The sequence below is a fragment of the Panthera pardus genome, unplaced genomic scaffold (assembly GCF_024362965.1).
Source record: "Panthera pardus isolate Hobbes unplaced genomic scaffold, ASM2436296v1 HiC_scaffold_25, whole genome shotgun sequence".
NCBI classification, from domain to species: domain Eukaryota; kingdom Metazoa; phylum Chordata; class Mammalia; order Carnivora; family Felidae; genus Panthera; species Panthera pardus.
In genome coordinates, this window is record NW_026526821.1 from 15,997,920 (window position 1) to 16,013,140 (window position 15,221).

The following is a 15,221-nucleotide window of genomic DNA, read 5'->3' on the forward strand; positions in this document are numbered from 1 at the left end:
CTGACCCACTGAAACTCTCATCCTGTAAGAGAGCATCAACTCAGCCTTGAGTCAGGTAAACTGGGCGTCCAAGGAGCTTTCTCATCTGTGAACTAGAGTTTTGTGAGGAATAAGTGGCCCAGACGCTGCCTGTGATTCTCTGTCTGGGGTTTTTGGAGGAGGTGTTACCTGAGTAAAGTGCTGGAGGCAGCTGTCCCCAGGGGCAGGTCATGTGCCTTCTGTGAGCTGGGGCCACCCTTCGCCTCCTCTGCAGAGTATCTCAGGGCCCTAGACTCCCAGGCTCCCTTGCCTCTCACCTTCTGGGGGAGGGGGTGACGTGACCAATGGAAGGCACTAACAGAAACCGGGGGTAGGAGAAGCAGAAGCCAGGTCTGCCTCCCCATCTCCATCGGCTTTTTGCTAGGTCTGCAAGGCTGCGTGTCCTTGGGGGCTCCTGCTCCCCGCAGCCGGCCCTGCTGTGATTCCACCTTCTGCTGGTTGATCGCGGCTTCTGGGCTCTGCTCTCCCTCAAACCCTGCATCCCAACAGCTGGTGCCAAGTGAAAGAAGCCATTCACAAAACAATACCTCCTGCGTGATGCTCTTTATGTTAAGAACAGGCAGCTAGCTATCCGTCATCTAAGGTGCTGGAACTCAGAACCTTGGTTGCCTTCAGGGGTGGAGGGGATGACCGGGAAGGCGCCGTAGGAAACTTCCTGAGAAGATGGAAATGTTTTGTACCTTGATGGTGGTATTGATTACACAGGCGTATACATTTGTAAAGACTCGGTAAACCATACGTTAAGACCTGTGTGTTTCACTGTGTGTAAGCCATGCCTCAATAAAATTAGCTTAATGAAAATTAGCTTAATCCCTGTTTAAATACTCAGTGTTTTCTAATTTCCTGACTGGAGTGTGATGAGAACACAGTTTTCCTTTTTAAACACACAGATGTAGATCACAGAGGAGGAAAGAAAATTTATATGTAGGTTTAAAAAAAAAACAATAAAACATGAGACTTCAAACAATTGCACACTTGGGTGGGTTTATTTCAGGCTGTGTTCCCCAGTCGCTGGGGGCAAGCTTTCATTTTCCCCCTGATTTTCTCTGGTCTTAAATGTTGCGAAGCACCAAGCTCTATATAAAGCGTCTAGCTCAGTGCCTGGCACGTTGCAGGTGTGCGCGAAAGGTTCATTTTTATTAACACGAGTTGGTTTTAACGGATCCCTTTCAGGCCTGTTTTCTGACTTTCTTCAAGACAGTGTGATTTCACCTTGTGATTTTCACAAAGGATGCAGCCTCTGCATGCTGCCCTTGGATGGGGAGCGCTTTCTCAGACAGCATAAGCTTGACCTACAAGCTCTTGCCTAGGCATGTACCTGGGACGTTTTTATGTCAACTCCAGGAAAGGGAGCAAGAGATTCAGAATATCTGTGCGTCCCTCTTCACCACACCCCCGGGAAAATAGCCAGTCCAGCCCAGCACCTGCCTTGGCCTAATGATTAAGGGACGGCTGGTTGCCTTATCTGCTGGAAAGCTTGCCCATGTGTGTGTTTGATAAAGGCTGTGTGGAGGCTGGTAATGGACCAGAAGACCCTGGAAACCTTGGCCAGCCCCCTAGGCTGTGAGGTAGAGGAAGGGAGACTGGGGCACGCAACCCAGCTCTATCTCGGGATCCAGATGGACCAGACGGCTTGTGAACATTCTTGTCCTCCAGGGCCTGCATGGCGTTGCCCCAGTCAAGGGTGTGGGGAGGGCCCAGGCACGGGGCTGCCTGCTGGATTAGGGTAGGCACCGAACCCCCCTTCCCAGCTCTGCTCTAAAAGGCACTGTTTCGTGGGCTTCGGCCCCTGGCAGGTGGACAGGGCCTAGTCAGGCACAGGTGGTGCTGGGTCTCCAGTCGGCAGAGGCGGTTCTGGTTGGACACCCGAGTGGCCACGCCCAGCCCGCAGGTGGTTGAGCAGGGGCCCCAGGCCGTGCTCCATTCTGGGCAGGGGATGCCAGGGGGTGGGGGAGCGACAAGGCCAGAAAACTGGGGTCCTGGGAGGGGGGAAGAAAAAGAGGTCAGCACTGCGAGGTCAGGGCTTGGCGGCTAAGTCAACCCAACTGCTAGCGGTGCCCTCTTGGTCGCGTTGCTTAACCTCTCTGGACCTCGGTCTCTTCCCATGTAAATTTTCTACCGGTCGATTGTTAGGGCTGAATAAAATAATGGAGGGGAGGTGCTTAGCACAGTACTCCTACTTGTAAGCACCTCCTATGTGTGGGTTACTAGGCAGCTAGGATGGTGCCGGCCGGGACGGTCCCCCAGGAAGTGGCACGTTTCTCATTTCTGCACCCCTCCCCCCACGGCCTCTTACAGGAAGGAGGTTGTGTGGGTAGCGGTACCGTGACCCGGCCGCAAAGATGCTAGAGGTTCTGAGGCTGTGCCCGGAACAAGACGGGGGGTTCACCACCGTCTAGGTTTTCCTCCTCTCACACCCGATTCTGCTCTGATGTTTTGGTGTCCTTTCTTCTGGTCCTTTTTAACCAACTGGTTCTCAACTGGGGGTGATTTTGCTCCCCCCCCCCCCGCCGGGACATTTGGCAATGTCCAGAGACCTTTTGGTGGTCACACTGGGAGTGGGGGTACTGGAGTCTAGCCGGGATGCTGCTAAGCATCCTATGAGCTCCCACGCGACAGAGGATTACCCGGCCCCACGTGTCACTAGGGCCAAAGTTGAGAAACCCCGCGTGACATGACTTGTGTGCGGTCTGTATGTACACGCACATGTACTCACACACCGGAGGCCAAATTGCATAGACAGTGCCCTCTCCTGCTTTTTACACATGAGATGAACTCGCTGGCATCCTGCTGTGCATTGAAGCGGATGTGTCCCGTTCCGTCATGGGGATAACTACAGCCACCACGGACGGAGTGCTATGTTCCAGGCACTGCCGTGAGTACTTTCCTTGTGTTTACTCACCCAGTCTCACAACAACTCTGCGAGGTGGATGCCCTTATTCTCATTTTGGAACAGTTGGAGGCGCTGAGGCCCAGAGAAGTTAAGCAACTTTCTCAGAGTCCCACTGCTAGAAGCAGTGAAGCCGGGCTTAGAACCCCGGGCAGACTCCATGCTGAACCCACCATGCCCTACTCCCAATATGGTCCATCGCCCATGGACCCATGCCTTCTTTCCAGCCGCCTTTCTCTAGAAAAATCACATTCATATGATAATCATAATAACTCAGTGATGTAGCAAGAACCAAATCTCTAAAACTAAAGAGTTTATAGCATGAGGTAACTGTCTTTCCTCCACCTCGGCCCCTAAGTCACATCCCAGAGGCAACCACCTTGCCTGATTCAGTTTTGAGTTCCTCTTTGGGTACATCCAAATAATTACATATTAATAATAGTATATAATATTTAAATTATATAAATATATTATAATGCGTATTAGTATATTAGAATTATAATAGTAGTATGTCGTAACAGTACTTCCGCTATGAAATGTGAGCCTTTGGCTCAAGGATCCTAGCCCTCCTTTCCCTTCTCCACTCTGCCACTAATTTTCATTTTTCATTATTTATGACTTAAAATTATATTACTTCTCGTTTTGCCAGTTTCAAAGAGGTCTTGTGACTCCCCACTCTGCTCACCTAGTCTTCTCAGCCCGCACCCCCTCCCAGGTCCTGTCAGGGAAACCTGGGCTGTGACCTGTCCAGCCTCCTGGCTCCCGAGAAGCCCCGCCCTCGCCCCGCCCCCCTCCCCGGTGGCCCTGCCCCTGGCTTTGACCAGTCCAGTGTCCTGGCTCCTGAGAAGCCCCGCCCTCGCCCCGCCCCCAGGTGGCCCAGCCCCTGGCCTGGGCCAACCCTGCACTCACCTTGGGCTGGGAGGGGCTGGACCCCCAGCCCCCCTCCCTGGTCGCACACCCACTCAGGGCAGCACTTGCCCGGGACCTCAACCTTCCTGGGATACGGGCAGTCCCAGGTGGGCAGCCGGACGTCCTCACTGCACAGTGGCACACAGGTGAAGCCACCATCCTCACAGTGGCAGCGAACCCTGCAGTGGGGCTGGAAGGTCTCCCCATCTCGGTACACGCGGCCGTTCACCTCACAGCTCCCGTCATCCTCTCCCCCTGCAGAGGAGAAACCACACCCCCATCCGTGACTCCCAACTTTTCCCTGGGCAAGCCTGTGCCAGCCACATCCCCCATGTGGTCTCTCTGCAGAGCTGGCCCAGATCCTGCTGGGGAGCGGTGCCCTTACAGGGTCAGGACACTGGGCCAAAGGGCTCCAGCCCATCGTATGCACCCCGTCCCCACTGCCAGCCTGCCCTGGAGCCAGCAGGAACACAGCGTGGCACACTGCATCCTGACACAAGGGATGGGGAGATGCTGGCCTGGTCGGAGCCCCACTCTGCTTTATTAGCTCTGGACCTTGGCCAAGCGACTTCACTTCTTGCCTCAGTTTCCTCACCTGCAAAGTGGGTTATAATGATACTTATTTCACAGGGTTGTGGTATAGACAAAATGAAATGATATATGTAATGAATCCAACATAAAAGAGATCTTCGATAGATCCTAGCTGCTCTGTTGTTACTATGAATATAAGTACTATATATTAATAATATATAACAACGTACACAATGAGGGTTTCTGCAACAAAATTTCATTGTACATCTGCTGTGTGGTAGTTGTCCCTATTAGGCCAGGGCTTAACTTGCTGGCTGTGTGACTTTGGATAAGTTACTTAACTTCTCTGAGTCCCCTTAACAATAGCATTGATGAGAACAGCTCGGTACCTTCAGTTACACGAGATAATATGTAGAAAACATCTGGCACAGTGCTAGGCATATAGTAGGTGTTCAAGAAACACTCTTTGAACAGAGCCCTCAAGATATGGACGCTATCCCCACTTCCTCCACTGGAAAAGCACTGCTTGAGGGCTGGGGCTGGGAGTGCTCCTGCCGGCACACCCCCATCCCCCAGGCCGGCTCAGAGCATGGATGGGACACACAGACCCTGGAGAAATGCCCTTTGCAATGCCTGGTGCAAGGCCCAGCATGTGAGAGACACTGATAAAAGAGTTCCGACTTCTTATAAATTCCAGAGATATGTAGTGTGCCCCTCCTGTGTGCCATCCACTGGGCTCCTAGGCAGGACTAAGACACAGTCCTTGCCATGAGGGATTGATGCCCAGGCAAGGGACAGATGTCACTGTCTCCAAGACAGAGTGAAGAGCCGTGGAGAGGTGCGTGTGAGCCGCCCGGGAAATGCAGAGAGCTAGGAGGGGTCAGGAGGTTTTGGGGATGGATTTGCTGGAAGGCAGATTTTCCCAGGATTTCAGAGAGAAACCTCTAGCAAGCCTATACACATGCAGGAATTTGGGAACCACACAGATGTGGAGGGCAGTCCCTGTTCCCACTTGCTAGCTGTGGAAACTGAGCCACGATACCCGCTCACAGGGCCACCAAGGATTGAAGGAGCCAGTGTACTTAAAGGATTTCGCCCCGAGTCTGGAACATAGCAGGTGAGTGGGAGCGGGTGATGCCTTTTCCTCTGAGAGGCACAGGCGGGCACTAGCGGTCTCCCCACTCCTTCCAGGCCGCAGCCCTTTGGCTCCAAATCCCTGGCCTTCTGGCCTGGATCATGCGGCCGCTGGTTTCCTGGAAACTGTAGGGGGCAGCTGTGCCTTAATCTGCACCCTAAGCCTGGCCGAGCCTGGGTCTCCCACCAGACTCCTGATGTCACAGCCCTGGGGCCTCCTGGTCACTGGGATGACTGGTAAACAGAGGGATTGTTTAGGAAAGTCAGCTGGAGTGGTGATAATTTTAGCAAGGTTTCCTGGCACCCCTCCTGGGTCCTACAGCTCAGGCTGGTTGGGAGTGGGAGCAATGGTCCCTGGGCAGTCACTCCCTACGCTGGGGTCTGCGTGCACCCTTGTGCGTGGTCCCAAACACATGAGGTACCTCCAAACTTACTCATCCTTGGATCCCCACCCCCGACATACACATATAGTTGCCTCTTCCGGGCCCTTCCAATACCTTCTTGTCTAGCAACCTCCCTCAAATAACTTTAGAGCCCAGGGGCTCCTGGGTGGCTCAGTCAGTTAAACAGCCGACTCTTGATTTGGGCTCAGATCATGATCTCATGGTTTGTGAGATGGAGCCCAGCATGGAGCCTGCTTGGGATTCTCTCCCCCTTGCTCTCTGCCCTTCCCCCCTTCCATCCCCCCACCCCTCTCATGCTCTTTCTCTCTAAATAAATAAACAAACAAACAACAAGCAAACATTAAAAAATTAAAAAAAGAAACTTCAGAGCCCAGTCTTGTTATCTGGTGATTTCTACATCCTTCTTTCCCTCTGAGAGTCCCTTACAGGAGAGGGAACGACAGGGTATTTGTTTTTTGTTTGTTTGTTTGTTTGTTTGTTTGTTTACCTTTAGCCACTTGCACACTGTGTGACCGTAGGCAGGTGATTTAACCTCTCTGACCCCCACTTCCTTCATCTGCAAAATAAGTTTAATAATAGGACCTACCTCATTAAGGGTAAAGTGAAATCATGTGTGTAAGGGGCTTGTTCACAGGACATGCTCAATAAATGCCTGTTCCTGTGCCTCTTCCTGCTAGCTTCTCTAGAACTCTTACTATCATTCATTCATTCATTCATTCAATGCTTATTTATTGGGTACCTACTATGCATCAGGCACTGTTCTGGGTACTTGTGGTATAGCAATGACTAAAACAGGCGAACATCCTGCCCTCATTGGAGCTTTCGCCCTAGCAGAAATAAGCACGATAAGCAAATAGAGTTTATGATGTCAGACGGTGATTAGAACCAGAAAAATAATGGAGGGAAGGGTTTTAAGAGAGGGGTGTTGAAAATGGTGATCGCGGAAGGCCTCACTAAGAGGGTGATATTTGAGTAAAGATGGGAAGGAGGTGTAGGAACTTGCCATGCATGTATCTGGGGGAAAGAATGCTGGTAGACAAGCAGCCAGTGCAAAGGCCCTGAGGTAGGAGCCTCCCTGGGATATTTAAGGAACAAAATAGGCCAGTGTGGCTGAAGCAGAGAGTGGGAGGGAGAGAGGGGGTTCAATGGGGTCAGAGAGAAAGTAGGAGCAGGACCCTGTGGGGCCCTGTAGCCACCAGGAGGACTTTGGCTTGTATTTGGAGGTGGTAGGAAGCTCTTGGAGGCCTTGAGGCCGAGGATGGATGTGGTCTGATGTATGTATTGAAAGGGCCCTGTGGCTGCTGTGTTGGAAACAGGCGAAAGGCAAGGATAGAAGCAGGGAGACAGTTATGCAGCCACCGCAACATCCATCACGTGATGATGGGGCTCAGACCAGGCTGGTAGCAGGGGCTGGACTGGGAACGGAAGGTTCTAGAAATATCTTGAAGACTTTGCTTGTGGGAAGTATGTGGGATGTGCAAAAATGAGAGAGGTCAAGAATGACTGTAAAGTTTGAAACTCAAGCCACAGGAAGGGTGGGGATGCCCTCAGCTGAGTGCGGAGGCTGCACGCTTGGGGTATGAGGGATCAGAGGTTTACGATGGACACGCACACAGAGAGGAGTCGGCTGTCAGAGGTCTGTCCAACAGGAACTGACAGGAGAGTTTTGGGGCAGCACATTCCCTCCAGAGCTAAGACCTAGACCCAGCCTCCGTGAGGTCTTAGCTGGCTCTGGCTCATCTGTGGGGTTCACCAGCCTCCAGATTTGGTTCATGAACACCCACTATGTTGCCTGACCAGCACTGGGAGTTGTAGGAAGAAGCAAAGACTAAATACATTTTTGACCTCCAGTTGTTTGAAGTCTGAATCAAGACGGACTAGGAAAAGCCCTTTAATAAACTTAGTGACAATAACAGCCAATGTGTACTAATCATATGCTGAGTGTCAGGCAGAAGAGTGATGGAAAGGAGGATCGTGGAGCCAGCTCCCTGAGTTCAAATCCCAGCCCAGCTCCTTATGAGCTGTGTGACCCTGGGCAAGTTGCCTAACCTCTCTGTGCCTCTTTTTGTTTTTTCCCATTTATAAAATGCGAATGACATCAGGACCAACCTCATAAGGTTGTTTTTGGTTTTTTTTAATTTTGTTTAATGTTTATTTATTTTTGAGACAGAGAGAGACAGAGCATGAACGGGGGAGGGTCAGAGAGAGAGGGAGACACAGAATCTGAAACAGGCTCCAGGCTCCGAGCTGTCAGCACAGAGCCCGACATGGGGCTCGAACTCACGGACCGCGAGATCATGACCTGAGCCGAAGTAGGCCGCTTAACCGACTGAGCCACCCAGGCGCCCCACGGTGTTGTGAGATTAAATGAAATAATATTTGTGAAACCCTTAGTGCCTCGCACGCAGTAAGTGCCATGCAAGTGTTCAACAAATAAAGCTTTGCCGTGTGCTTTACATGTGTCCTGGCTAATTAAAACAATGGCCTGGTGAGCTAAATGTTACTTCTCTCATTTTTCCCTTTAGCAATCATCTATGAGTTTATAAAACAAATCACTACTTTCTCATGATTATACTCCCCTGATCATAAAAAAAACATTTAACAAGGATTTAGTGTTGATAACCTTACGTCTATTAGTCTCGTTGTTATTAGTCTTTAAGCCTTGTTTTTTTCTATACGCGGATTCATTGTCAATGATTCATGAGCCCCTCTCTTGTTCTTATTTTCTTAAAATGACACATGCAAATAGATGAAAGAGGTAGATTGCTCTACAAGACTCATTTAAAAAAGAAAAAAGAGAACACTGTCACATTTTGCTGTTTCTCTAAGGCAGTGGTCCTCAAATAGAGATGATTTTGCTCCCCCAGGGGACACGTGGCAATGTCTGAGACAGATTGTCATGACCTGAGTCATGCTACTGCATCCAGTGAGTAGAGACCAGGGATGCTGCTAAAAGTCCTACCGTGTGTAGGACAGCCCCCCTACAAAGAATTACAACAATTATCTGGCCCCAAAGAGTAAAGTTGAGAAACCCTGATCTAAAGTGCCAGAAGGCACCAAGGCCTAAAATGCTGAGAGATATAACGTGCTCAAGGTCACTAGTAAATGGCAGACTCAGGACTCAAACGATAGCCCAAGGCTCCCAATCTAGGAGGAAGACAGAACAAAACGTTGCTTTAGAATCTGTGTGATCTGGTCCCAAGCTGTGTAAGAGTAATCATGCCCATTACTGTTACTAAGGCTCAGTTTGCTCATCTATAAAGTGGGTCTGAAAGTACTTGCCACATAGGATCGTTGTGAGGATTATGTGGCAAGTTTCAGCACACTGCCTGAGACGTATTATGCCCTAAATAAGCAGCAATGCTTTTATTTTCCCAAAAAGGTGTGAAGGTCCCAAGAAAGGATAGTAACATCTGGTTTGAATAATCTGGGAGGACTTCCAGGGGAGGAGTGTTTGAGCTCACCTTTGACAGTGGGTTGTGATTTGGACAGGTAGGAATGGGGGGAGGCTGCTCAGGTGGAGGGCATGGTTGGATCAAAGACAAGGTGGGGGGGCGGGCAGAGGGAGGGCCCAGGGAACCGCGGGTCACCGGGTTTGGCTGGACTGGATGGTGCACCTGATGTAAGGAGGTAGAGAGAGAAGAGCTTCTCTTTGACTCAGGTCCCCTCAGCCTTGACCCTCCCAAATACATCCACCGTCAGTCCCGCAAACCTGCTTACAGAGGCACACGGCCCCTCGGCCACCAGGGCCCGCCCTGGGCTGGCAGATCAGGCCCTGGCTGGGGTCACAGACGTGGAGATGGTCGCAGGGCTCCCCCAGCCGCCGTGCACATACCCGGCAACAGTTGCAGCCGTCCAGCACCAGGGGCGCCCCCGGTGGGCATCGGGGTGGCGGCCAGGGGCAGACACATGGTGTTGGGCACAGCTGGGCACATACCTGCAGAGACAGAGACGTCACTCAGCCATGGCCGTTCAAGGGGGGCAGTGAGAGATCCACACTTTGGCCCCAGGGTCACACAGACCTGGCCTTGAACCTCGTGACACTCCTCCCTAAGAGACAGTTGGCATTGTGGTCATGAGCTAGAACTTTGGACTAGAACTCCAGTCCTGACTCTGCCTCTTATTAGCTGAGTGACCTTGGGCAAGTTACTTAAGCTCTCTTAGCCTCAGTTTCCCTATCTGTAAAAAGGGGGCAATAGCAGTGTTTAGCTCAGAGGATTGTTTTGAAGAGTACATAAAGTGATGCATGTTAAACCCTGAGCAGGCAGCCAGGCATGGGGTAGGTGCTCAGTGCATTTAGCAAATGATGATCACTGTTGGGAATGACAAGGAAGGGCTGAGGCCCCGCCCTTTAGACACTATAGTAAGGCAAACGCCACAAAACAAAGGATTACAATGACGGGGCACTGGGGCGCCTGGGTGGCTCAGTCGGTTGAGAGTCTGACTTCGGCTCAGGTCATGATCTCGCGATTCATGAGTTCGAGCACTGTGTCTGGCTCTGTGCTGACAGCTCAGAGACTGAAACCTGCTTCAGATTCTGTGTCCCCCCCTCTCTCTGCCCCTCCCCTGCTCATGCTCTGTCTCTGTCTCTGTCTCTCTCTCTCTGTTAAAAATAAATAAACATTAAAAATTTTTTTTAATAAAAAATAAAATAACAGGGCACTATATGTTTTCTAGCACATAGATTGCAAATCTTTATCTCGACAGCTGAATAAATCAAACAGTATCATAGATGTTTTTGATTGTTGGAATAACCCAGAATATATTTCTGGATACTTATTAAATCAGCCAGGAAACTTGGGAAAATACTGAACCCCAGACCTCCCCTGGGACTTACCAAATAGAACCTCCAGAGGCAGGGCCCCGGAATCTGTATTTGTACAGGGGCTTCTGATACACAGCTAGGATTTTGGCACCTCTGCTCCAGTTCTAACCCCCAGCCCCTGGCCAGGGAGAGATGGGGACCCTCGGCTCCAGAGAGAACAAGGGTCTTGCCAAAAGTCACAGTGTGTTAGCCACAGAGCTGGGAGCCTGCTTCCTCCTTAAGGATGCTATAGTAGGGAAAAGCCTGAGCCAGGGACCCACCCCCCAGGTGGGTATCGACCCAAGTGTCCTGGCTGTTTCTTCCCACTCAGGACAGAGAAACAACCAAACCAGAAACCGGATGCCATGGTCTCCCCATACGTCCATTTGGAGGTGGGGACCAAGAGGCAGGCGTAACTCAAGATGTTCCCAGTGGCCCCCTCCGTGAGGGACCAATCTTTAGTTCAGTAGGATCCTTGGAGGACCAGAGGGTTTTACCTGGAGAATGGAAGACTTACAGTTTACAGAGATCGAACTAATAACCTCCTATCTTTGGTGTGGCCCCAAAGCAGGCAATGACCTCTTTGCCCTAATCCCCACTTTGCCCCAACCCTACCACCCTCCAGTCCTGCAAACCTGCCTTCAGTGGCCTGCAGCTCACACCCTGGCCACCAGGGGCCGCCCCAAACTGGCCAACCAGCCTTGGGTGGGAGGGGGTGTCACAGACCAGGAGGTACTCCCAGGTTCCAGGCTAGGACAGCACTGGTAACAGGTTCAAGCGTGCAGCCTCACAGGGGAGAGAGTTCCCGCCTCTGCAGGAATTCCAAGCAGGAGACTGGGTGATACCAAAGAGATTCTAGAGAAGATGGCCTAGGCTCGCTCCTCAAAGCGTGGTCTGGACCAGCAGCAGGAGCAGAGTCACCCGGAAGTCTGTTGCAGTATCTGGGGCCCCGCTTTATGAGTCTGACTCTGCCTTTTGACAAACCTAGAAATTATTCTCATGGAATTGACCCAGCGAGCAATCAGCCGGACTCTGGGGTTCCCTTTCAAACCAGAGGGCGGGCTCCCTCGGTGAGTGGGAAGTGGGGACTCTGACCAGAACTGGCTCTCGGGTCCCTCCCACCCGAAAGCCGGGGTGCCAGGCCACAGACCATCTGGCTTGCACCCAGGCTCCCACTTTGGCTCTCCATGAGCAAGCGTGGCCAGGGCCAGACGTGCAGGTCCTGATACGCAGGAGGGGCCGCTAATAATATCAGTGATTATGGCTAACAGTTACCACGGGCAGCCGTAATGTGTCATCTGACTTAGCCCTGCGAGGTGAGGTGCCAGCACTGTGCCCACTGTAGAAGCTCAAAACAGTGTGGCCACGTCACCAGTAAGAGGCAGAGCCAGGACCGGAATCTGGGTTCACGTGAATCCAAGGCCCAGGTCGTAATTATCACACCTACCTTGGGGAGCTGTTTGCCAGCTTAGCCTCTGCCTCAGTTTACCCATTTGTTCAGGACGGTCAGTGACAGGTCAAGGGAGCACACCAAGGGGAGGTAGGCCCTCTCTGGTCTCCCTCTATCTCCATGCCCTTCCCAACCACCCCCTGCACACACGGTTTTTCCAGACCCTTGCTGCGGTCACCAAGGGGGAAGAGCCCCGGACACAGAATATTCTAGGAAGAGTTGAAATCCAAGTTCTACCACTGACTGGCTGTGTAACTTTCAACACCACGCCGCTGAACCGCTTTGTCGGGGAGGGAGCTGTTTCCTTCTCAGTAAAACAGGGTAGAGACCACCTATCTTGAAATTGTGACAGGGATAAAAGGTCACGGCTAGCTCTCGATCACCGTGACTCTGTCTGTTTCCAGTTCTCTGCCACCTGCCCCTGTTCACAGGCCTGAGCCCAGGAGCCCACAGCCCGCCGGAAGGCTCGGGATTCTCGTTCTGAGGATTGTTGTAGCTTTCCGTGTTCCTGATGGCCAGGTCCCTGAGTCCTGTGCAGGATGCTGCCTGGCTCCCTGGGACCAGGAAGAATGGAGGTGACGACAGTGAGCCTAGGATGGCTTCATTTTGGTCTTTTATATAATCCTGGGCCCAGAACCCCGAGCCCCCAAGCCACCCACCTAAGCATGATGTTCTGCCGGGCACCTTTGGGAGAACAAACAGTGGGACTGGGATGCTGGCAGAGTTCTGGGCCTTGCCCCACCGCTGCTCAGGACCCAGGAGAGCAAAACTTCTGCTGTGCTCCTCAGCGGAGCATGAAAGCCCAGTGAGATCATGGCTCGTGGTGGGGCCAATCTCCAAGGCGTCGGGAACTCAGCATTTGCTGAGGGAATCACAGGGATCAGCAGCTGTGGCCTCGGTCCAGGTAGGGGAGAGGCCCAGGCAGGAGAGGCACAAGTAGAAGCACCCCTTCCCCACCCTCCACACACTCAAGCCTATCCTGGGCTCCACTTCCTCTATTGCTCTGATGTTTCTTTGCTGTGTGATGTTAGTCAAGTTGCTTGCCCTCTCTGAGTCCTGCTTGACTAAAAACAGAGGATAATAAATCCTTACGAGGTTGTTGGATATGTTACGCAAGGTAGATGTTTCACAGACCTTCTGAAAAAATGTCCCATAAGAGAAGATCATCATTCCACAAGGTGTCTCCCTGTCCCCTTTCAGCCAGGTCTGCAGGTCACTAGGTCACTCACTGCCAACGACATTAACGCCCTTGCAGCATGAACTTTTCCGAACAGTTAGACACCAACATCCTTTCAAACCTTGGCTCACAATCAGGCAAAGCAGGGTATATGTGGCATCTCTTTATTTGTAATGAGGACGCCCACTTCAGCTTTGTAGGGCTCTGGGGACTGCTAATAGTCACGACCCTCTGCTTCTGAACACCTGCCACGTTCCAGGTGCTGCGCTGAGTACTTTTGATGAATTGCCATAAATGATCTTCACAAAAGCCTCATGATCATTATGCCCATTTATCCAAGGAAGCAGCTGAGGCTCGGAGAGGAGAAGGGACTTGCCTGAGATCACACAGCAGAGCTGGCCAGGGGCAACTCTCTGGGCGCCAGGGAGGGAAGCCCGGCTGTGCCCAACATAGAAGACCTGCAGGAATTCTTTTAGGGGGTCCTTGGCAGTGATTTCACACCTCCCCAACACACCAAGGAAGTCAGCAGGATGTTTTGGGGCCCAGGGCCCCCTTACCTTTGAGAGGAGGCAGAGGAGGGAGAAGGCCAGAAGGTGGGTCTGTAGTGTGACTCTCATGTCACTGTGTCCCCCACGGAGCCAGCCGGCTTTCAGCCTGGGAGGCAGGACCTGTAAGTCTTTATGTTCCAGCAGCTGTGAGGTCACTGCCAGGCACACAGGCTCACACACACACACACAGATGCACGCGCACACACAGTTGCACACGCACGCTGGTCTCTGCATTCCTGCTCCTCTCCCCATCCTCATGCTCCCACTGATGAGCCCATTTACCTGAGGATGAGACGGCGAGGCCACCAAGAAGGTGCCTACCAGTGTGAGCGTGTGTGTGTGTGTATGTGCGTGCGTGCGCACGCCCGTGTGTGAAAGCCAGAGCCAATGCCAGTGCCAGGAGCCTGTGACAGGCTGGCAGGGGCCTCTCTGGCTCCTCCCAGCCCAGGAAGGGAAGGGGACCTTCCTGGGCTGCTGCTCTTGCTGATGAGCCCTGGCCCGACCCCTGCCCGCCCCCCTGGGGGCTGTGGATCCAGAAAGAGCTCAGCAGATACCCCCTTTGCCGCGCCGACCCAAATCCTCCGAAGCCCCGTGGCCCGGACTCTGGGCAGTTTCAGCTGGGCCTGTGGTTTCTGGCAGGAAGATTGGCGGCCATCCAGAGGCGGGTGTGACCCAGAGCAAAACTTCCCTGGGCGGCCTGTTTGCTTTTGGCAACAAGGGGCCTCCCCAATGCCTGCTTCCCCGGGCTCCGGGAGGTGGCCCACAGTGGGTGCGCCCGTGCAGGCTGGACCTATTGTGTGCCGGGCCCCTGCCAGATGATCTAGAAGAACCAAATCCATTTCGTTTAATTCAGCCATCTCTGAGGCCCCCTCTGTAGGAGCTGGAGACACAAGAGTGACCTTGGGACAAAGCCCTGAGTGGGTGACGACAGAGGGAAAACAGGTGGAATTTCTGGGCATACTGAGGAGGGGTCCTTGTTCAGACGGAAGGGAAGGGGTGGCTGCCTGGGGGAGGCGCCTTCACAGAGAACCACAGGAAAAGAAGGTGTGAGGAGAATGTTGCAGGCAGAGGCAAACACAGCAGGAGTGAGCGTGATAACATGCCTACTCTGGGAGCCAAAGGTGTGGCCGGAGCTGGCGGAGGTGGGGAGGGGTGTTCTACATGGGGAGCAGGACACCAAATTCATACCGCCGGTGTCTGGGGGCATCTCCAAAAATCCAGCCACCGGGGCTGCCGGACGTGGGCAAGTGCTTGGGTTGTGGCATTTGGCAAAGATAATCACCGGTGGTGTCAAGGGGGGGCTGGGGAGGGCTTTGGCCCCCATAATCTCCACCA

General features: G+C 52.6%; 1 protein-coding gene across 2 annotated transcripts; it reads right to left on the bottom strand.

Annotated features, from left to right (window-relative positions):
- Window positions 1-1,006: 1,006 nt before the first annotated feature.
- Window positions 1,007-14,522, bottom strand: CCN5 (cellular communication network factor 5). Of its 2 annotated transcripts, none has more exons than XM_019458382.2 (5): window positions 14,169-14,522; window positions 13,896-14,014; window positions 9,628-9,844; window positions 3,839-4,093; window positions 1,007-2,018 (listed from the first exon to the last, which is right to left on the bottom strand). In XM_019458382.2, the coding sequence occupies exons 2-5, from the start codon at window positions 13,953-13,955 to the stop codon at window positions 1,798-1,800; spliced, it is 753 nt and encodes a 250-aa protein (XP_019313927.1). In that variant the 5' UTR covers window positions 13,956-14,014; window positions 14,169-14,522; the 3' UTR covers window positions 1,007-1,797. The 2 variants fall into 2 exon arrangements, with proteins under 2 accessions (XP_019313927.1, XP_019313926.1); XM_019458381.2 differs by having other exon boundaries at window positions 13,896-13,992; window positions 14,169-14,521.
- Between the last annotated feature and the right edge of the window lie 699 nt (window positions 14,523-15,221).

Coding starts and splice junctions, on each gene's coding strand:
- CCN5 (XM_019458382.2), bottom strand. CDS start 13,955: ATGAGAGTCACACTACAGACCCACCTTCTGGCCTTCTCCCTCCTCTGC. Junction 9,845..13,895: donor TCCTCTGCCTCCTCTCAAAG/GTAAGGGGGCCC, acceptor CTGTCTCTGCAG/GTATGTGCCCAGCTGTGCCC. Junction 4,094..9,627: donor CCGAGGGGCCGTGTGCCTCT/GTAAGCAGGTTT, acceptor TCTCCTCTGCAG/GGGGAGAGGATGACGGGAGC.